The sequence below is a fragment of the Sorex fumeus genome, unplaced genomic scaffold, assembly GCF_029834395.1.
Source record: "Sorex fumeus unplaced genomic scaffold, SorFum_2.1 ptg000122l, whole genome shotgun sequence".
In the NCBI taxonomy this organism is placed as follows: Eukaryota; Metazoa; Chordata; class Mammalia; order Eulipotyphla; family Soricidae; genus Sorex; species Sorex fumeus.
Genome location: NW_026606179.1, coordinates 57,580,610 through 57,603,840, shown reverse-complemented (window position 1 = coordinate 57,603,840; position 23,231 = coordinate 57,580,610). Strand labels below are relative to the sequence as shown.

General features: G+C 53.6%; 1 protein-coding gene across 1 annotated transcript in view; it reads right to left on the bottom strand.

Annotated features, from left to right (window-relative positions):
- Positions 1 to 995: 995 nt before the first annotated feature.
- The window catches only part of VAT1L (vesicle amine transport 1 like), a 104,372-nt gene continuing 82,136 nt past the window's right edge, over positions 996 to 23,231 (bottom strand). Inside the window, exons 8-9 of the mRNA XM_056136403.1 lie at positions 1,677 to 1,760; positions 996 to 1,328 (exon numbers count right to left, since the gene is read on the bottom strand). Of these exons, the coding sequence (XP_055992378.1) occupies positions 1,230 to 1,328; positions 1,677 to 1,760 (183 nt within the window). The 3' untranslated portion in view covers positions 996 to 1,229. The remainder of the gene's footprint in view (positions 1,329 to 1,676; positions 1,761 to 23,231) is intronic.

Here is a 23,231-nt window from a genome sequence, read left to right as displayed (position 1 = left end):
TTGGTCATGCCGTGCTGCGGGGGACCCCCATCCCCTCCCCATGCCCCAGGTCTCGCGGGACAGGAAGTGAGTTGGGTGCTGGTGTTGGTGTGGCGGCTTTTTTGAGTTTGGGGGCTGGAGTCGATTCTTGGTGCCAAACAGGCTGGGGAGGAGGGAAAGAGGAACCAGCCCATGGGAATCCTGTGTCTCCTCTTGCGGTGGGGTGGCTGTGCCCCCTGGCCACGCCAAGGGGGAGGGGCAGGCAGTTTCTAAGGGGCCGGCAGCAGGCGAGGGGGTTCCATCGGAAGCGGGGGCTGTCAGGCCCCCAACTCCCAAAGGGCAGGGGCCCGGCCAAGAGTCTGCACCATGATTTTCTGTTCATTTGGTATCAAATGTGGAGCCTCGGCCTCTAAGATGCCGAGAGTTGGCCTCTAGGTTGGAACAGGCTTTGGCAAAATGACGATTAAAAAAGATACAAGTGGATTGTTTCTCTCCCTATATGGGTGCTCGCGAGGTCTCCCGGTTAAATGGGGAATAAGGAGAGCCAGGCTTGGTCATGCCACTGACAGGTGGGCACACGTGGGCATGCCCGAGTCACGGATTCCGAAATAACACGGTGCTTTTGTCTTAAAAATGAAGTGAAAATAGATGTGGCCAGGGCTGGGGAGGGGTTTGGGAAGAGAAACCTTCCCAGACTGGACCCGCCTTCAACTAGCCCGCAAGGACCCGCACTTGCTTCCCTGGCCCTCCCAGATGGGAGAGGCAGGTGAACTGAAAGACAGGGGCTGTTGGCTCAGGAAATCGCCCCCTCTGACCTGCCCCATCTGGCGGGTATTCTCATCTAAGCGTGGGTGACCGGCAGCAGAAAAATGTCATTTGGCCCGAGGAATCTTCACCTGGGGTGGGGTGACCCTCGTGACCCACCCCCCACCCCCCACCTGCCTCGACTATGTCTGGTCTCCTAGACCCTGGGCGGCGGTGAACTGGCGCCCGGAATTGCCAGGTTGTTCCGGACCTGTCGCGAAGGACCCCAAAGAGGATGTGGAGGAAGGGGAGGGGGTTTTCGTGGGGGAGGGACCCTAATACTGCATGGGATGGGGTTGGCACTTAATTTCAAAACACAACAATGATCAACAGCGTCTGTGTTAAGCTCAGCCGACTGCAGACAAACACGACACACACTGACTACGGCGTTTGCTGGCGGGCCCCGAGGGGCGCCTGGCCGGCTCCTCCCCCCATCCCCGGGGGCTTCACTGGATGAAGGGGATCCGCTCCTTGTTCTCACTGTCACCCTCATGGTCCTCCTCCTCCTCCCCGGCCTCGCTGGTCTCGGTGCTGTCGTTGGCCATCTGCGGGGCGACAGAGGGAGGTTCGGTTTGGCCAGGCAGATCGGGAAACACCCCCAATGCCACCCCCACCCCGAGGGGCACTGGCTCGGGTGACAGGAGCTCCCAGGAAGGCAGCATGGTGCTGGCCGGGCCCCCACAGAGTGGACATGAGCATGTGGCCTTGGGATGGGGTGCTGTGCCTTGCTTGATGGGGTCAGGAGCCCAGGGTGGCAGGCCATGCTGCTAGGTATGGACGCTTCCGAGAGGGGTCTTGGGGGTCCGCCCTGGGGGCCTCTGAGAGATGAAGCCGCAGGCCTCTATCCCTTTTCTGCGGTGGCAGGGGACAGGTTCCTTTGCCCTTTGACTCACCAGGGGTGTCGGGGTTTTCTCCACGTCCAGAATTAACTTTCCGATGTTTCCTCGGTCGTGAATCCGCTGCATGGCCTCCTTTACCTGGGGGACAGGAGGGAAGCAGGGATGCCTGTCAGGGGGAGGGGTGTGGGTCGGGAGGCGGTGGGGACCTGGGTGGCGGTGGTAGTGGTGGTGGTGGGGGTGGGGTGGGGGGGAGTTCGAGAAAGAATTCATCACTCTCTCCCACCAGGGGGCGCTGTGGCTCAAGTTTTCTGCGCCGGAGAACCTGAAACCAAATAAGTTAAGTCTCTCTCTCTCTCTCTCTCTCTCTCTGATGCAGTGCAAGCCACTCCCTCTCCAGAGCATAAACGATCGAGGGAAATAACTTCAGAAATAAGGGCGCCAGGATTTCTTTTATAAAATAAAAGCACAGTGATGAGAGGAGAGTGTCTGGGGTACTGCGGTGTTACACACACTGGCCTCAGTAGAGAGCACTTTGGGGCGAGTCTCATATCTTGCTTAAATGTTTCCTGATGCAGACTCATGATTGTGATAAAATGGCCCGTAACTCAACCAAAAAAAGGGGGGTCTAAATGGCTGAATGATGGGGGCTCATGAGACCAGAGATGGTTCCAGGACCCTCTGGAAGCCCAAGGGAGGCAGAGAGCAGCTCATTCTCCACCTGCGTGGGGAAGTGGGGTGGTGCGGGGTGCGGTCAGGGTTTCCTGCAGAGGAGAGGGCTGGAGGCGAGAGCCTCACCTGGGTGAAATGAATCGACGTGGAAACAGCTGCCCAGCATTTACAGAGTCACCACAGAGCTAGCCTAAGCACGGCCAGGAACCTTCTCTTTACAGCTGTGTACCCCCACCAACCAGTCCACCAGGCCACGTCAAATGCCACTTTCTTTTATTATTATTATTATTAGTGAAACACCATGAGGTACAGTTGTAGACTTACAAAGTTTTGTGCTTGGGTTTCAGTTATAAAATGATCAAGTACCCATCCCTCCACCAGGGCCCATTCTCCACCACCACTGATCCCAGTATCCCTCCCACCTCTCACCCCCCATTCCACCCTGCTTCTATGGCAGGGCATTCCCTTTTGTTCTCTCTCTCCTTTTGGGTGCCATGGTTTGCCAAAAGAGACATTAAGTGCAATCATGCTCGGTCTATATTCTACTTTCAGCATGCTTCTCCCATCCTGGGAGGATCCTTCCAACACTCTTTATTTGGTGCTCCCTTCTCTATCTGAGCTGCCTTTTCCCCTAGCGTGTGCGGCTGGCCTCCAAGCCATGGAGTAAACCTCCTGGTATTTATCTCGGCTATTCTTGGGTGTTAGTCTCCTATTTTGTTACTTTATGTTCCCCAGATGAATGCAATCTTTCTATGTCTATCCCTTTCTTTCTGAGTCATTTCGCTTAACATGATACTTTCCATGTAATACCACTTGTATGTGAATTTCATGACTTCATCTTTTCTAACTGCTACATAGTACTCCATTGTGTAAATGTACCAAAGTTTCTTTAACCAGTCATCTGTTCTCGGGCACTCAAGTTTTTTTCAGATTCTGAAATGCCACTTTCAAGGCTAGAATTTGGTCTGGGTTGGGTCTGGGGGGCGAGGCTCAAGGCTGACACCTCGATCTGCCCTCAGGAATCCCTCCCAGCAGGGCTTGGGGGACCAAGTGGGGTGCTGGGATCAAACCCATGTCACCTGCGTGCGAAGCAAGTGCCCTGTCCCTGTACTATGGCTCTGGCCCTCACGATATTAAAAGGAAGATATTAAATAGAAGATTAAATATTATTAACTCGAATAAGATTTTATTAAGATATTAAACAGATGTTAAAAAGAAGCCGGAAGGCAGTGAGGGGCTCTTGGAGCTGTGTGCTTACAGGGACACCGATGGGGTCCGCTCCCCAGCCAGAAGGAGCCTGGCAGAGCCAGTGAAAGGTCAGCATTCCAGGTGCTTCCCCGGGGATTCATCTCCAAGATCACAAAGGTGGGCGGGAAACTGGCAGCACAGGACGGGCCATCCCAGCATTGTGCTCGGTGACACCCAACAATGGGGCCACCTTCATGCCACAGATAAGGAGCTGCTCAGTAAACCATGGCTCTCACACCACAGAATGGAAACGTCAGGCTGAGGATAACGCCGATCAGAAAGAATGTGGGCAAGATCAACTGCTCAGTGGCAGGAGAAAGCGAGCCCGGGGTTTGGGTGCAGATTTCCACAGAATGGGGCCCCTGTGATCACGAGAAAGGCATTTCAGGCCGCCAGCTCGGAATGACAGTCTTTCAACACACGCTTAAACACCTTCTGCGGGGAACATACTCTTAAGTCAGTATCGCAGAAATTAGAATGCGCATCTCAGCGTCTCTCCTAGGGCTCAGGCGCAGGACAGCCAAGAACTGGCCAGTCAGAAGCTGACCCCTATGCCCCCTCCCCATGTTGGGGATAGAACCCAGTTGGCCGTGGGGGGTTGAATCGGTTTCTGTTCTAGAGACGGAAGGCTGCATATTGGAGCAGGGCTTTCTGGCACTGGCCCAGGAAGACAGCTACTGCTCCTGGCCCACATGGATTGCTCTGCAAGTGTTTGCGCATTGGGATGTAATGCAGCACCACATGGAGCTCAGTTTCTGAAGGGGGCAGTGCCTTGAATCCAGGACAAAACCTCTCCCCACAATGCAGTGAACTGGACCCGTGGCTTCTTTCTGAGCCACAGAATCCAGCACCCATGAAGGGCTGACACAGTCTTGATCAGGGCGATTGTGGTCGCCATCTTCTCTTTCTTTCTTTGACTCTCCGTGCCTTTTGTACTGAAGGAACAAGCAAGCGGTCATGTGTCACTGCCCAGTGGAAAAGTCCACTAGGATAAGGGACTGACAACTCAGGATCTGGCCAGCCAAGAATCGACCAATCAGAAGCTGACCCCTTCGCCCCCATTGAAAAATCGCTTAAGGAAATAACTGGGTCTTGGCAATAACCAATGACCATTTGGAAGCAAATCCTTCCCGGAAGAGCTTTGATTCAGGACCACAGCCCTCCCTAAAGACCCCTTACTGGAGCCCTGGGAGAAATCCTGAGCCTGGGACCAGAGAGATAGTACAGCGGCAGGGAACTTGCCCTGGGGTCAGTCCCCAGCATCCCATATGGCTCCCTGAGCCCCACCGGAAGTGACCCCTGAGCACAGAGCTAGGTGTCAGTCCTGAGCACTGCTTGGGGTGGCCCCCAAAAACAAAACAGTAATTTTTTTTAAAATCCTGGGGCTGGAGCCATAGTACAGTGGGATGGGCTTTTGCCTTGCACGAGGCTGACCCAGGTTCAATTCCCGGCACTCCATATAGTCTCCTGATCACTGCTAGGAGTAATGCCTGAGCATTGCCATGTATGGCAAAACAAAAACAAAACAAAACCTGAATCCTCAAACCTGGCTGAGGTCAGAGCTCATTCCTCACCCATCAAAACTGGACACTGAAGCCAGTGAGAGTGTGAGGAAGCGTGTACAGCCACAGAGATATAAGACCCTTCCCCGGAAACACAGTTAGTTCTTCCTCACGAGGTACAGCTCACATCCCCCAGAGAAGAACCTGCGTGTTCAAAGACAGAAGCAGTTTGTGTCTCAGGCTGACATGGTACAGACCTTGCAGTTTAATTCCCAGAGGCAGGGAAGGGGGGAAGGAACCGCTCCAGACAGGCCTCCCAGAATCCCGCTGTTTATTACCCAGGCAAGGCGTTCCGCACCTGGAAACTCCTTGGAGATTAGAAACCGTTTTTGAGCTGGTTCTCCAATACCGCGGAGCCCAGGGGGGGACAGACTGGCTGTTTTCTTACCCATTAAAGCTCATCGTTGGAGCTGGGAAAGTCACCTGCCGAGTGGGCTTCTTCTGCATATTTTGGAACATTTATTTCTGAAACAAACTGATTCCTTCTCGTCTCTGACTGGGGCTGAGGGGAGACCCACCCCAGCGTGGTCTGATCTTCCATCTCGCTGTGGGGACTCAGCTCTTTCGGCTGCGTTTGAACTGTGGCAAGCCTCTGGGGTATAATTTAGGCGGCAAGAAACTGCCCTTTACGGAGGATTTCTTTATCCGGCGCAGCACGAGGCATTTGAGCCCCGTGGCCCCCTGCCCTGGTCTGCACACACCTCTGAGTGGCACGCAGGCACCTGAGGCTCACACATAAGAAGAGCCTAAAACAGGGTGCTCTCTGGGCAGCACCGGGCACCGCGGGAAGGGGACTGAGAGGGCAGCTGCCTCTTGGCAGGACTTGGCACAAACCCAAGGATGGGGGCTCTGTGTTGCACAGAGAAGGCCCCCTCAGGGAAGCCTGCATACACAGATTACGCTCCCCAGCTCCTAGACTCCCCAAGGTGGGGTGGGCACCCTGGCCCGTGACCTGCCCCTCTGGCGGCGGCAGGAAGGAAGCCTTTCCTGGGCTTCTCTGGTGCTTTTGGAACGTGGCCGCCACCGCATGTCCCGCTTGACCTTGGAGTCATGTTACAGGGGCTCCTGGGCACAGCAGGGGTCTGGCTCCTCTGCCCCTTGCCCAGACCACCTCCACTTCCGCTCTGGAGGCCGAGCTTGGGCACCGGGTACCTGTCCAGTCTTGTCCTGTGCTGTTAATTCAGGCATGAGCTCCCCCAGGAAGCTGCTCTGCACCCCCACTTCTGCTCCTCATAAATGGCCACTGAGTTCCCGGGGCACCCTGCTTATGTCCACCTGGTTATATCCCGACCTGCCCCAGCCACTAACCCCAAGCCCCCCTCCAGCTCCCCAGTTCTGGAGCTTACTCAGTCTGGCCACTAAAATGTCCTTATCTGACCTCAGTGGAAAGCCCGAGAAGAGCTTTTGGAGGATGTGATTGCCGGGTTGGGATTTGGTAGGTGAGGAGGAGGCAGCTAGGAGGCGAAGGTGGAGTCTGGGGTCTTCCTGCTTGGGGAGCAGGAAGTGACAGGGAGCCAGAGTCCCGCAGGACAGGAAGACGAGGAATGAACAGGAATGAGGGATGGTGGTGGCAGGGCTGGGCGGAAGAGGCACCTGTCGACTCTCCCGGGATGGGGGCACTGCTTCCCAGACCAGAAGCGTCGCCCCTCCCCCCTTCCTGTTACCTTCTAAGCTCGAGGATGGATCTTCTGCCCTCATCAGAAGAGGACCAATTACTGTCTTTGTTTGGGGTTGGGGATGGGTATCGATTACTGAGTCATTTATCCAAGATCCAGGCAGGTCATCTTGACGGCACGCATGACACCACGTAATAACTGGAACAGCTGGGCTGAGCTCTGACTAGCAGGGAATGGAGCTGTCTAAGATGGGGGTGGGGGGGTGGGGGGGGGGGAAGCAGCGCATCCCACCATGGGGACACCGAGTCTGGGAGCTTTGAGAAGGGGAGGAGTGACAGGGTGATGGAGAAGCACCAGCGTTGTCTGCGGGAGATGCCCCAACAGTGTCTATCCTGGGGGAGAAGGGGCGGGGTTCTGGAGAGAGCACAAAGGGCTTTGTACATGGTGGGGGGGGGCGCAGGTGCACTCCCCTACACTGCATGGTCGCCTGAGCATACTGGGGAGTGACCTCTGAGTCCAGAACTGGGAGAAGGCTCTGAGCATGATCCAAAACCCCCAACAAGTCACAGAAGACAAAAGGCAGTGAAATGTCTTATACATATCTACGAACTCACTGTTCCATTTCTTCCCTCAGATCAAGAATGTCCTTACTGAGCTCTGGTTGCTCTCTCTCGAGGTGATAAAGCGTGTTGAAATCCCCAACTATTATTGTGTTGCTACCGATGTCTTTCTTCGGGGCTATGAGCAGTTGTTCCCTCATTAGATGCAGATACATTTAGGAGTGTGACTTCTTCCTGATGTACAGAAATGAAGTCACGAAGTTCACTTATAAATGGATGGACACGGAGCGTATCACGCTGAGATATCATACTGAAATGAGTCAGAAGGAGAGGGACAGACATAGAATGACTGCACTCATTTGTGGAATATGAGAGCCCCATGGAGCCAGCCACGGCCATGCTGGAACCACTCTCCACACGTCCGGACGGGCCTCGTGCATGAAAGAACTGACAGAGGAACCCAGGCATGCGGGTCCCGGGGCTGAGGTCTCCAAGCCTGCTCGGATTGGGACTGGGCCTTCTCCACCCAGACCCCCCTCATCTTCCAGTAGGTAGGCATCACACCCACCAGCTGCTGCCAGCGCCAGGTTGGTCCCATCAACGGCCAAGACGCAGAGACTATAAAACTCAGCTCTCAGAAGCGCGCGGCTGCACGACATCTTTTTTTTTTTTTCCTTTGGAGAACCTGGCAGGCACCAAAAGTATCCTGCCCACACGGCAGAGTCTGGCAAACTTCTGTGTCGTACTCAATATGCCAAATACCAATACAATCATGGGTCTCATTCTCCTAATCCTGAAAGAGCATTGAAATGGCTCTTTTAAAACCTCAGGGCTAGGAAGGAGACGTTACTGGTGCCTGCTCGAGGAAATCGACGAACAACAGGATGATCGTGATCGTGATATATATATATATATATATATATATATATATATTTAAAACATAACATGAGACCAATACCCAAGGACAGTAGGAACAAGGGCCAGGACAAATGGTCCATGCAAATGGTCCATGGTTGGAAGCCTGCCTCCAGGGCTGGGGGAGAGGCAGGTGGGATAGAGAAGGTTGGACAATGATGGTTGGAAGGGGTCGCTCTGGATGGGAGATGTGTGCTGAAAGTGGATAGAGGACCAATCATGATGGCCTCTCAGTATCTGCATTGCAAACCATAATGCCCAAAAGGAGAGAAGGAGAGAGGAAGAGAGGGAGAGAGGGTGTGAGACAGAGAGAGAGAGACAGAGAGACAGAGACAGAGAGACAGAGAGACAGAGAGAGACAAGAGACAGACACAGACACAGAGACAGAGTGTGAGTCGGGGGGGCAGAAAGGATATGGGGGATATTGCTGGTGGGAAATGTGTACTGGTGGAGGGATGGGTTTGGAAGATTGTCTAACTGAAACCTGATCACAAAAGCTTTGCAACTGTATCTCACAGTGATTCAATTAAAAAAAAAAAGGAGTTAAGATAAAAAAGGTGCTGTTGGCTACTCCCAGACCTGTTCGCTGAAATGGTGGAATGACGCATCTGTCAGGCAGGAATGGGGACCCTAAGCCATGCCCGGCTTTGCCCGCTGAGGCTCCTTCCTGCTGGGCTACGTCCCGATATTCTTTGCTCAGAGCTGGGCTGGACTGTAGGACACTCCCCCCCCATGTTGGCTTTTGTGCCCTGTGGTCCTCGTGCGTCCTGTATTTCCTCCAAAAAATGGGAGGAGTTTCAGTCAGACAGACACGGTCCCCAGGAGGCTGCCTCCCCGGTCGCCGGGAAAGGGCGCTGCCTTGCCCCAGAGTTTCTTTATGAGCTGGCAGCATTTCCAAAGGAGACGCGTCCCTTCATCCACAATTTGATTAGCAGCCATGAGCAGTTCATACCGGAGAGGTGGGGTGAATAACGGATTCTCTCCTCTGCCTCCCGCGAGCAGTGGCCTTTGCAGAGATACATAATTAGAGGCTCTGAATCATGCTTGGCTACTCAGACCCCAAGTAAATTCTTAGTCGGTGGGCTGGAGCAATAGCACAGCGGGTAGGGCGTTTGCCTTGCACACAACCAACACCACCAACCCGAGTTCGATTCCTTTGCCCCTCTCGGAGAGCCCGGCAAGCTACTGAGAGTATCTCGCCTGCACGGCAAAGCCTGGCAAGCTACCCATGACGTATTTGATATGCCAAACACAGTAACAAGTCTCACAATGGAGACGCTACTGGGTCCATTCGAGCAAATTGATGAACAACGGGAGGACAGTGACAGTGACAATGACAGTAACAGTGATCCACAAGCAGAAACATAGGAGCAAATGCCTACCAGGAAGAGCAGGGTTGAGGGGAAGGTTGGCGGGTTTCTGTTTCTTAGAAAGACATGAGAATGGGAGCAGGGTACACTCAGTGGGACGGCCTCTATGTAAATCGGAAGTTAATATCCATCATCCACAGAATGTAGCCTGCCCACACGGCAGAGTCTGGCAAACTCCCCGTGGCGTACCCAATATGCCAAATACCAGTAACAATGATGGGTCTCATTCTCCTAAAGAGCCTTGAATATAATCTCAGGGCGAGGATGAAGGAGACGTTACTGGGGCCTACTCGAGGCAATCGACGAATAACAGGATGATTTGTGATTTGATTTGTGAATATCCATCATAGGTGATATTGACTCAACAACCTGATAATCTGGCCAGGTGATGGCGAGTTCCTCTTCTCTTGCCAAGTGTCAAAAGAGGGACCAGAGAGATGGGACAGCATTTTTCTTGAAGGTGCCTGGCTTGGGTTCGATCCCCAGCACCCCCATCTGGTTCCCTGGAGTGATCTTTGAGTGCAGAGTTGGTAATAAGCCCCTAGTGCTAATAGTTGTGGCCCCCAAACCAAATAAGTAGATATCTCAATTTTTTTTGGAGGGGGGGTTCACACCCGGCAATGCTCAGAGCTTATTCCTGGCTCTGCACTCAGGAATTATTGCTCAGGGGACCATATGGGATGACAGGGATTGAACTTAGGTTGGCCACATGCAAGGCAAACACCCTACCCACTGTACGATCACTCTGGCCCCCTACATCTATATTCTTTAAAAAGAAAAGGAAATGCAAGAACAGAGAAAGAGGCTAGGATAGAGGGAATTGGGAAGGATGCTGTGTGCTGAGTAGCCGGGGAGCACTGTGGGGCGAGCTCTGTAGTGGGCTCTCTGCTGAGGTAGCTGCAATTGGGTCTGATGGCAGGTGTGGCCGAGGGCTGGACTGAGACCAGTGGGACTCTGGCATCAGGGAGACTGGGGGCGAGACAAGCCGAATAGGCCGGTTGAGTGGCTCTTACGTCACACCCAGCCTGAATCTCTTCTTCCGGCTGTTTCTGGAAGCGCACAGTTCCCGGAAGGGGAGGGGGCACATTCTCTCCAATGACCCAGGTCTTGACAGACTCATCTTTGGGGAGGAGGGGAGGGAGGTAACCTGATTTACTGTCTTCCGTTTTCACTGGGTCGGGAACAATGCCCGGCCCGCCCTGCAGACCGGTTGACGTCAGGACTGACTCACTCCGAAGGCTGATTTTTAATATCGTGGCCCATTTGCCAGGCACAGAGGAGAATCAAGAGGCTAACCTTTGCTTCCCGGAATCTTTCCGGTGGTCTGACAGAGGAGATTCGCCGTCCCCCTCTCCCCAAGCACCAAGGAACATCTATTAGCCCTGAGGTTGTGTTGCTATGGCAACAAGATAAAACCAGGCTGCAATATATTGGGGAAAGTAAGCACAGGATGTGGGGGGGAGGAGGGGGGATTCTGCCCGCAAGCTCCCGTTCCTGCTCAGAGTTGGGGTCACGGCCTCTGCAATGCAAGAAGGAACACCAGGAAGGTCCCATCTTGGCTCAAACTGGGGCTCCCAGGCTGCTCACAATGGCCTGGCCCCCCCGGGGTCAGCTTCTGGATAACAGGGAGGTCTCTGCAGTCACGAACTGGTAGGGGGCCCAGGAGACCAAGTTTGGTAGGAATTGGGGAGTGGGTGTTTATCCGTGTGTCCTGGTGAGAAAGAGCCGAGTCACACTGAGCTCAGATGGGAGACCCTGGGGAATTCTTCAAACATCCCGAATTATTCTCTTCACTTTTGTGAGCATATCCTAAGGAAATAAGTTTACATCTTCAATAATTAAAAAAAAAATTTTTTTATCTCAAATGTGTGCTGCAGCTAATAGTCATCAACATGAAATAACGGGGTGACTGAGCACGGTGGACTGGAGCACCAGCTCTGCATGGGGGCGGGCAGTGGCGACGGCACAAACCCGGGCACCCCCTGGTCCCCCAGCACCCCTGTGAGTGACCCTGAGCACTGCTGGGTGTAGCCTCGGAGCAAACCAACAAGAAAGGAAACGGCACCTCGGGGTCCAGGGAGAGAAGAAGAGGGGGGTAAGCTTCCACACACACACACACACACACACACACACACACACACACACACACACACACTTCCGATGACAAGTCATGCTGTCAAGATCCTTCGAATGCTGGGGCTGAAGCAATAGCACAGCGGGTAGGGCGTTTGCCTTGCACACGGCCAGCCCAGCCCGGGTTCGAGTCCCAGCATCCCATATGGTCCCCTGAGCACCGCCAGGAGTAATTCCTGAGTGCAGAGCCAGGAGTAATTCCTGTGCATTGCCAGGTGTGAACCAAAAAGCCAAAAAAAAAAAAAAAAGATCCTTCGAATGCACTGGGGAGCGTCGATGAGAACACAAGTGGCTAGCAAAAATGTTTACATGGTACATCTGTAATTTCTAAAATTGTCAAGAAGAAGCAAACCCAGGCTTCCTATGCATACAAGGGAAATACTGGACCCAAAAAGTCGAGGTAAACTCCTTTCCGTTTCTCTGAACAAGGCTGAGGTGGAATCTCCACTCTCTCCAGGGTGCGGGTGTCTGCAGTGCGATGGCCCGAGTCTCTCCTGGACCGTTTGAAAGGCCCAGAACTGCTTACTGCTTCCTCTGCGGGGTTCTTGCCCCACCTGGCCCCTGGCCCCTGGCCCCAGCTGAGATGCTCGTCAGGGTGTGTTTGTTCCCGGGTGATCCACACGAGCCCAGGGGTGCACACTCAGCCACGGCCACCAACACTGGTTGGCACAGACTGACTCAGACACACAGCCTCACGCCATTCTTCTCCCTGAGAGGTGGTCTCTGACACCCAGAACTGGCAAAGCACGGAGGCCCCACGCCACCATCACTGACCCGTCAGCAAATCCCGGTCCCTCCCATCCCAGCCCAGTCTCCGGAGCACCAAGCCAGGAGTAGCCCCTGAACACCATCGGGGGTGGCCCAAACAAAGCCTTCCCCTCCATCCGAATGTTGGTTTCTTTGTATTTGGGCCACACCCCGGGTGCTTAGCTGACTCCTGGCTCTGTGCTTAAGGACCACTTCTGGCAGGGCTCAGGGGACCATACAAGGTGCCGGGGATCAAACCTGGGTCGGCCATGTGCAAGGCTAGTGCCCTGCCAGTTGTACTACCAGTCGGGCCACAAGCACCTGTTGTAATATCAGTCCAGCCACAAGCCCCGTCCCTTACCCCTGACTCAAACTTTTTTTTTGCCTTTTGGGTTACATCCAGCCATGCTCAGGGATTATTCCTGGCTCTGCACTCAGGAGTTACGCCTGGCAGAGCTCAGGGGATCATATGGGATGCTGGAAATCGAACCCAAGTCGGCCGCATGCAAGGCAAATGCCCTATCTACCCGCTGTGCTATCACTCCAGCGCCCGACTCAAACTTTGACTGTTGAAGTCAGTCCTGACGTTACTGATTGATGACTCTCAAGCCGGGACGATGCACACTACCCCGAAGCCAGAACCTCTCTCTCCCCGTCTCCTCTCACACCTCCTTCTCCCTTCCCGCTCTTACTTGTTCCCCTTGGGTTGCTCCAGAGCAGAGAACGGTCGTGTAGGAAATACCGGGCATGTGTCCCCCGCCCCCTGGAAAGTTACAATTTTCCTGAGGCCCCCAAGAGGCCGCTTGGCTCTGATTTCCCGCAATGCTGTGACGTGACGCTGCATGCTTTTCCTCCTGTTACCTGCTGCCAATTTCTGTTATTATCGGTAATAAGGCGTAATGACACTGCTTAATGACACGCCATAAAGAGCTTGATGATCACTCTAGAATTCTCTCCAGTCAGAAAGAGACAACTCCTACGGTCCTTTTTAGGTGGGGCTTGGAGTCCTCGCTCCCAGTCAGTTTGCAGGTTTCTGCTTCTCGCAGAAATGCAGTGAACCTAGGGCCGGTGTGTGTGTATGTGTGTGTTGAGGGTCCCCTATGGGGCCCTGCGGTATGGAGCACCAGGGCAGCCCCCTGGGAAAGTCTAGGAGAGGCCAGGTGCCCAATGCTCCCAGCCTTGCAGCTCACTCATCTTCCCGTGGAGTATCTGGTTAGAATCGGCCCTTCCGGTGTATCTGCCAGACTCTTACGAAGGGCCCTTCCGTTGTAGGATGGAACCGCTCCCAGCCAGTCTCCCTGGGCGCCCCCCAATGGGATTCCTGTCTTTGTATAACGGTCATCATGAAATGCTGGACCATTTTTAGTGTGCTTCCAGCCATTGGAACCACACACACACACACACACACACACACACACACACACAGAGCAGGGTTCCAGGACCTACCACCGTGCAGAGCCACTGGAACTACACACACACACACACACACACACACACACATGCATGGCAGGGTTCCAGGACCTACCACCATGCAGAGGTCTGTCAGATACTTACACTGTCCCTTTGCCCCAACCCTTGTGCTGGTGGCCCCTTCCTCTGTCCCTTCCCCTTTCACTCCAACCCTCTGACCTTCCTCTGCTAGGGACATTGGTGATTCATCCCACCGAGTCCCCCACAGGTACCCTCTGGAGACTTTAAGGAAATTCCAGTGACAAGCTCCTTCTGTCATGTACAATAACGTCATCCAGTGTCAGGACTAAGGCCGGGAAAGGTCTGGAGAGGTCCTGGCCTTCTTTTTACCACCATTCACTTTGCTTTTCAGGTTAAAACTTGGCGATGTGTCTCTAGACTTCCCAAGTCTTGGTTTATTCCCTGTTTCTGCGTAGGACGGGACGGTGATCCAGGCAGCGCATTCTTAGCCCAAATAATGCCAGTTTCCTAATCCCTCTCCCAGCTTCTCCTCTCAGCTTCCTTTGCTCAGCAGCCTGGGGGCACCCAGGAAGTGGAATCTTTGAAAGCAAGAACAGCCCAATCTGTCCTAGTCTTGCAGGATTCTTCCCCAAGGAGCTGGAAAATCCTCAGGTTTCACATGCGCCTCCTGCCTTCCACAATGCCCTGTCCACCGTCCACCACTGCCACCTTTGGCCTCGGGACTGGCCCTCCTGCCTCAGTCCTGCCGGTCACCACCACAGAAACACCTCAGACTGGGCGGCTTCGACACCACAGAGCTCTCTCTCTCTCTTGGTCCTGGAGACCCAGTGTTCAAGGTCCTGGTGCTGGGAGATGGGGGTGGGGTGAGAACGTGTCTTCTGGTTCACAGACACTTGCCATCAAGCTCCCAGAGTCAGGGGTCGGGGTGGGGGGAGGAATTCATCAGGAGCTAGACTGGAACACCTGAATTTAGTGGAGGGATGGGGTGGGGGTGGGGGAGCATAAAGACCACAACATCCCCTTCTCCAGCCATACTGACCTGGAGGTGCTGGGTTTTCTGCTCTGCCCAGCTCACTCCCACCTCAGGGCCTTTGCACCTGCTCTAGGCTCTGTTTAACACTGTGCTCCCCTCCTGCAGTTTCTGCCAACACATCCCTCCTGCAGGCTTCCCTTGACGGCTCTCCTTCTCCTTTACTTTATTTTTCTTCCTAGAATTTTCTTCCTACAACTTCCTTGGTTAATTTGTTATTATATCCCGAGACAAACTTCAGCTCTGTGAAGGTGGAGCCTGTGGAACCCTCCACGTCATGGAGGGTGAATGGTATCTGTAGGTGTTTGATAAACACGGGCAAGGATGGCTGGACAGATGGACAGATGGATGGATGGATTTCTAATTTCATCAGGCCTCACCACAGCCCGGCAGGGCAACTCAGCTATCCGAGTCAGATGGATACCGGCTTTGGTTCTGGTTTGATCATGGCTTAGCTGAAGGTATTAGTAAGAGATTTGACATACACCTCAGTCTCCTGAATGGAAAACAGGAGCGAAGGTGTATTGTAAGGACAGGCAGATTAAGGAGACTAAACTGTGATACCGGATGGGTGCATCCCCTACCCCCACCCCCATCCCGCCACTAAACTCAGGTGTTCCAGTCTAGCTCCTGATGTATTCCTCCCCCCACCCTGACCCCTGACTCTGGGAGCATGACTGCAAGTGTCTATGAACCAGAAGACACGTTCTCACCCCACCCCATCCTTGCCTGTGTTTATCAAACACCGACGTTAGATTCCTTTTTCACCCAGGCCTGACAAAGAACCAAGAACTCAGGGCTTACGGTTGCGTCTTCTGTAGTAGCTATCTCTGGTTCTCTTCTTGCGCCCAGACTTTTAGACAAATTACATTTCCCGGCCTCCCTGCGGTTGGGCGGGCCAAGTGGCCAACCTTGGCTGGCGGGATTTGGGTGGGAGTCCCACAGCTTGGGTCTTTGTCCGGTGCCAGCATGGTTGAGTGCTAAGGTTGGTTTTCCAGGCACTGTCTCAGGCCCCTGGTAAAGAAGGATTGTTGTTCTTTGTTTTCCTTTGGATTTCTGTGAATTTGGGGAGGCCAACAAGAATGTGGGTTGTGGGCAGAGCAGAGAGAGAGAGGAGTTCCGAGGCGGCGTCAGTCAGGAGCACATCTCAGGGCAAGTCTTCCCAGCCTCTGTTTTTTTCTGTGGGTTCAGAATTGTTGAGAGGCTAATGCTTCCTTCAAGGCAGACCACGGTCGCCCGGGACAGACACACGGTACCGTGTCTGTGAAGATGCGGGCCCCCAGCGGCGAGATGGGAAGAGGTGAGGGCATAGGCCCTTCATGCCACTGACCTGAGTTCCATCGTCGGCACTGCCCGATCCCCTGAGCATCACTGGGTACATACCTACATCTGGGTGTAGCCTGGGAAACACCCAACAAATGCCCAAGAGGTCACAAACAGCACCACGTCCACAAGACTGCACTGAACTGCAGACCCGGCTGGCTGAGAATCACTGAGAGGGGCTCCAGGCCTCCTGAGCTGGCTTGGGAGACCCCTTTCCCTTCTCTCCTCAGCCCAGATACTGGTTTCCCAAACCATGTTCCATGGGACACCAGTGCCTGGGGGTAATCTTAACTCCAGTGACAAGCATTCTTATGTTCCTCATGGGGACTCGCAGTGGGACAGGGCAGTGTGGCCTGCCAGAGAGAGGCTGCTGGCCAGGCTTTCTCGAGTTTTTCTTAGGCTTCCCGGGATCGCAAGCCCACAGACACAATCCTCCTCCTCCAGTTCCTCTCTCCATCACCCAACATACAGGCCAGCGTCTGAGAATGACCCAGTGTCCAGCAGAGGAGGAATGGAGGAGAACTCAAGGCAGAACTGGACACAGTGACACCCTTACTGGCTACCGGGGTGAAGGGGCTGGTCTTGAATGCACCAACTCTGCTACCAAATGGGGTCCCACAAGCACCACCAGGCTGATCCGGAACACAGCTAGGAGTGACTTCTAAGCAAAGCTAGGTGTGAGCCTCACCAAAAAAAAAAAAAAAATTCCACAGAAATGTCACATCTCTGCTTAGCTGCATCATCTGGGTTCCCCCTGGTATTCTGAATATGTCTGTCCCTGCACCCCCCCGGTCTACTCTGCCACTGGTGTTGTTCAGGTCGACCTGTGTCTGGCCACTGTGTAATCTCTCTCCTGGAGGCCGGGAGGGGTTCACTGCTGCCTGTCTAGCCACACGGATCCCCTCAGAGCCCAGCACACATCAGCACAGTCCCTCAGGAGCATTTCCTTCTACCATATCGCTTTCCGGAACAACAACAAAAAAAATAGGCCAGGAAGCGCTGTTTTGTACCAAAGATCATTATGCAGTGGGGAATCTGTCTCATAAAAATGGGGAGTTTTGCAAAGCAGTAAATATCCAACATCTGTACCCAGGACCCTTCTACTGCTTCTTCCCCCGTCGACTCTGCCACAGCCCAAGGGTCTTCCCACCCCACAGGACATGTGTGGGAGATGTGCAGCCTCTCCTGGGCGCGTGCAAGCTTGGAGAGCCCCCGCCAGCCCCTGGGTCACAGGGAGGCCTCCTGACAGCTAAAGCCGGGGCCGTCCCTCTCAGCCCCACTCCTGAGCTCGGCTCATTGGGCCAAAGTTAAGCTGCTTTGCAATCCTCTCGCTACCCCTCTGGAGGAATGTTCTCGGGAGGGGATAATTCCCAGCCAGGAGGATTAGGCCTGCCGGGGCCCCTTGCCCAGGTCGGAATGTCCCCTTCTCTCCTGCTGGCCTTTGTGTTTTACCCAGCTAGGCCTGCGAAACGAGGGTAATGCAGATACAGACCAGTCAGGAGCTGGGCTTTCGAAGACATTTTTAAGAGTCTCAGTGGAGTGATCGGTGCCTCTCGGGCACTCTGTAAACGAAGCTGGTGTCGGAGGTGGGGTCTGAGGACAGCCGCCCCCGTGTCCCAGGGGCACTTTCTAGGCTGGGGTGGGGGATCACAGAGCCCAAGGCTGGTGAGGAATGTGGGCTCCGGTGGGCGTAGGGGGCTCATTCTGAGAAGTGTGGAGGAATTTGGCCTGGGCTGGGAGGGGTGCAGGTCGCTCGTTCTAGTTTGGCTGTGTGGGTGTGAGTGGCCGATCCCTTCTATTGGGGTAAGAGGCACAGAACACCGTGACGCTCGGGACTACGTGCCTCGCCAGACCTTTCCAGAAAAGGACGCCCAGTTTGGTCTCTTAGGACAGAGATTTGCTTAACCTCAAAATGCTTGCTTAACTGGTGGAGGGAAGGGTATTTGATCATTGTATAATTGAAACCCAAGCACAAAAAAATTGTAAGTCTAAAACTGTACCTCATGATGTCTCACTAATAAAAATTTTTAAAAAATGCTTGCTTAAGTGAAATAAAATGGGAATGAGGACAGCTCCCTCCACCCCTGGTGGTCTCTGAGCCCCCAGGAAGGGTGCGGGCGCCTCCCTCTCCTGACCCAGGGACCCCCTCCTTGCCTCCCTCTCCATTCTGAAAATGTCGGTGATTTGCTAGGTCGGCTGCTCGGAGAATGGGGCAATTTTCTTCCCTTTGAAATGCCTTTTTATATTTTAAATGTTTTCTGGAGCATATTCTTGATTTGCTAGAGCTGAGAATTGCTCTTCGAGTTTTATTTACGAGGCATTAAACACGGCAAGGAATTCAGCATGTCTAGAAACGCTGTAGGGAATAATACAAATATATGTCCTTAAAAATGCATGTTCTCAGGGCTGGCATAACTCCTGTTCCTACCAGCGCTGAAAAGTGTGGCCACTCTCTCCCTCACGGTCTCCCTCCCTAGAGGAGAGCGCTCCATTCTGCAGAGGGCACAATGACAGCGACCGATCATGGAAGGGAAGTGAAGGGTGGTATTCAAAGAACACCTCCCCCACCCCAGCCTGAGAATTCAGAACCCACAGAAAGACCCTGCAAAGCCATTCAGAACCATCAGAACCAGGCAGCATAAAAGTAACAGCTTCGGGACTGGAGAGATAGCACAGCGGGTAGGGCGTTTGCCTTGCACGCGGCCGACCCGGGTTCGATTCCCAGCATCCCATATGGTCCCCTGAGCACCGCCAGGAGTAATTCCTGAGTGCAGAGTCAGAACTAACCCCTGAGCATTGCCGGGTGTGACCCAAAAAGCAAAAAAAAATAAAAAGTTACAGCTTCCCCATGGGGCAACAAGATGCAAGGTTTAAACACACACACAACAGAATAGGAGACTAACACCCAAGAATATTAGAGATAAGGACCAGGAGGTTTGCCCTATGGCTTGGAAGCCGGCCTCACATGCTGGAGGAAAAGGCAGCTCAGACAGAGAAGGAAACACCAAAAAAGGGTGCTGGGAGGACCCATTTGGGTTGGGAGCTGCCGAAAGTAGACTATAGACCAAACACGATGGCCACTCGATACCTCTATTGCAAACCACAATATCCAAAAGGAGAGACAGAACAAAAGGGAATGTCCTGCCACAGAGGTGGGGTGGGGAGGTGGAGGGGTGGGGGGGTGAGAGGGCTCCTGAGGTCATTGGTGGTGGAGAATAGGCACTGGTGGAGGGATGAGGAACCGATCACTGTATGACTGAAATGCAAACACGAACGTTTATAAGTATGTAACAGTACCTCATGGTGATTCACTAATAACACACACACACACACACACACACACACACACACACACACACCTTTAATGACTCCTCAGTCAACTTAAGATATTTTGCAGCAATGCGTTTAGGACCGATTTTGGTCACAGGAAATAAGGCATTGAAGAAGGACTTCGTGACTGATGCTCATCATAACATTTTTGTTTGTTTTTGGCTCACACCCTGCGATGTTCAGGGCTTATTCCTGCCTCTGCACCCAGAAATTACTCCTGGCGGTGCTTGGCGGGGGGGGGACCATACAGGATGCGGGGGATTGAAACCAGGTGGGCTGCATGCAAGGCAAATGCCCTACCCACTGTACTATTAATCAGGCCTCAGTTGTAACATTTTTTTAAATGTGGGGAGCAGGATGTGCAGGGACATGAAGAGGAAGGTGTGGGATGAAGCCCCCAGAGGGAGGCTTGTGAGCTGCCGGTCATGGAACCTTGGGACTACCTATGACTTTTGCCTCAAACCTAATGCCTCCACGCTTGAAATTTTAAAACTGAGAGACACGGGGCTGGAGCAATAGCACAGCGGGTAGGGCGTTTGCCTTGCACACGGCCAACCCAGGTTCGATTCCCGGCATCCCATATGGTCCCCTGAGCACCATCAGGAGTAATTCCTGAGTGCATGAGCCAGGAATAACCTCTGTGCATCGCCAGGCGTGATGCAAAAATAAATAAATAAATAAATAAATAAATAAATAAAAATAAAACTGAGAGACACCCACCCTTGCCCCTGGGTTCTCCCGCTGTCTGGATGGAAAACCAGAATGAGGGAGGGATGTGGCAAGGGGTACGGAGTCGGGGTAATAAGTGTGTTTACCCTGTGTGTTGTCTGCTCATTCCACACTCCCCACTCACCCACTCGTGTCAGAAGGGAGCCTGGCGCGGCTTCCCTGGGGCCTCAGGCGTCCCTGTCCTGGGTGTCAGAGTCTGATGGGACACACCCACCTATGGTCCTGAGGCCTCGTCAGTAACAGCTGGGGGCTGCAGCGAAGGGGTCCCTTTGGGCTAAGACAATACCAAAGGGGTCCCTGAGAGATAGCACAGCGGGAAGGGCACTGGCCTTGCAGTCCAGTTCCCAGCATCACAGGTGGTCCCCCAAGTCCCACCAGAGACTGTGATCTCTGAGCACAGAGCCAGGAGTAAGCCCTGAGCACTGCCAGGTGAGGCCTCAAACCGGAAAAAAAATAACACCCCCCCCCAAAGAAAAACAAAGACACAACGAGACTCATCATCTGAGTGAAAAAGTTGAGTGCTATTTAGGTGGATTTGATTTTATTTTTGTCACACCTGTCAATGCTCAGGGCTTACTCCCAGATCTGTGCTCAGGGGTCACTCCTGGAGGTGTCCTGGGGTGGGGGTACCATATGGGATGTCTGGAGCTGACCCTGCAAGGCATGCGTCTTACCCTGTGCACGTGCTCTTGGGCCCCCAAGAGTTTGAACTTCCAAAGAGGGTTCAGAGGAGTTTTCACTTTTTTTTTTTTGGGTCATACCTGGCGATGCACAGGGGTTATTCCTGGCTCTGCACTCAGGAATCAGCTCTGGCGGTGCTCAGGGGACCATATGGGATGCTGGGAACTGAACCTGGGAATTGAACCTGGGTTGACCGCGTACAAGGCAAACGCCCTACCCGCTGTGCTATTGCTCCAGCCCCGAGTTTCCACTTTCTAAATCGGTGAACCGAGGGCCACACAGTGGGGACAGTGGGCACGGGCGCGGGTCCGTGGTGAGTGCGCTCTGGGGGCACCTGAGGGGGTCAGTCCTGTCCCCCTTATGCCCTCCACACACCCCTCCTGGCTCTGCTGCCTCCGTCAGCTCCTACCACCTGGCCAAGCCTTGTTTCTCTGCCGGTAGTATAGGGAGTCACAGTCCTCCCCGGTGGCCAGGGACTCCCAAAGGTGGGGCGCAACCCGCCCCCCCCCCCGAGTGCCAGAGACGGCCAGATAGTGCCAGTTGCTTATAAGCAGGCAAGGGGACTCTGCACGTGTGTAGCCGGCCCTAGATGGCCAGTGTTGGTGTGGCCCCGACGGATGAACTGGGAGGCCTGTGTCCTCCTCCTGCTCACACATGGAGGAGAAAGGTGCCCCTCGAAGGGCCACCATGCATGGCAGGGGACAGGGCCGACACTCTGGGAGGAAGGCAAAGGCTTAGCTGGCGCTCAGGAAAGTTGCTAGATCTGCTCTGGGACTCTAGGGACGCACTGAAGCCAATATTCTTCTGATTCTGATGCGTTCCAAGTAAAACCCACGTTCCCACGTACCTAATCAGCAGCCACGCCTTTGGGGCAATCGATTCTCCCCCTCCCCAGCCACCCGCAGTCTCCACCTCCCCCAGCGCCAACTTCTTCTTTAAATGATGAGTCACTGGCAGGAAATGAATGTGTGACGCCTGATCATCAAAGGTCCAAATAAAGTCCCGAGTCAATTTCGTGATCAAGGACTTTCAAAGCCAGAATCGGGAAGAGTCACGAGGGAGGGGGCTTCTGCTCTCAGCGATTCCTCCCGGGGCGCCGGCCGCGACTCCCTGAGCTCACAGTCTATTTCACTCTTTCCGGTGGCCCCTCAGACTCTACATTACTCGCAGAGCCGGGGAAAGGCAAAATTGATTTTAGCAAGAAACGGTTCTGGGTTTAGTTTCATCTCCTGCCGAGTTCATTGGATTGCACGAGGCAGGAAAAACACAGGTACCCGAGAGGCTGACACGGTCCATTAAAAAAAAAGTATGTGTGTGTATATATATATATATATATATATATTTTATTTTATTTTATTTTATTTGTGGCTCTGGCAGAGAAAAGCAGCATTTTTGTTTGCGAGTCAAGTGTACACATAGATGCTTAATCCCTGCAAGGTTCCTTTCCATCAAGGGCTACAAGCCCAGGTCTATAAGAAAGGGATGGAGATAGCTTTGTGCAGATCAAAATAGTGGCCGTGTGGTCACTCTGAGACTAAGCCCACGGCTGTCATGCTTAAATAAGCACAAGAGGCAGATGAGCTGTAATCAGGGCCAGGGAAAGGCAGGGACTCGGGACACCCTCACTTTCCACCTCAAGGCTCTCTAGGGACTTAAGAGGGCACACCCCCTTAAAGCTGGCCCCCTTGGGTGCCCCCTTTTGAATCTGAGCGCCTGGCCAGCAGCACTGGCTGGAGACGAATGACACCTACATCTCAAGGTTCTGGACGCCATGCCCAGAGCTCTGTGAGAGGGACACTGAATCCCCTCCTGCGCTGCCTGCTCTCTGCGCCAGGTGGAGATGGCTCTGTGTGGAAGGAGTTTCTTTGAAGCAAGAGAACTTTGATTGAGCGAAACCTCCTTAGAAAGATGTGAGGGCAGGGGAGGGGAAGACACCCATGTTCTAGAGAGAATAGGAGCTTGGAAGAACAAGCGAAGAAAGAGACAGAGATTGTGTTCAAGGGACAGTGTTTCTTCTCTTGTCTGTTTCAGGGCTGACTCAAGGCTCTGTGCTCAGGAGGTCACCACGGTGCCAGGGATTGAATCCAGATCTACTGGATGCAAAATCAGGGTCTTACCCACTGTGCTATCACTCCAGCACCATCCACCAAGCTTGTCGTCAGGGGGACTCACCCTCCTTTCATCCCGAGGCCAGAGTCGTCTCCTGGTAGCCGTTAATGAGCTGTGCCTCACACCCTCCATTCCACTGAAACATGCCTGGCTCCA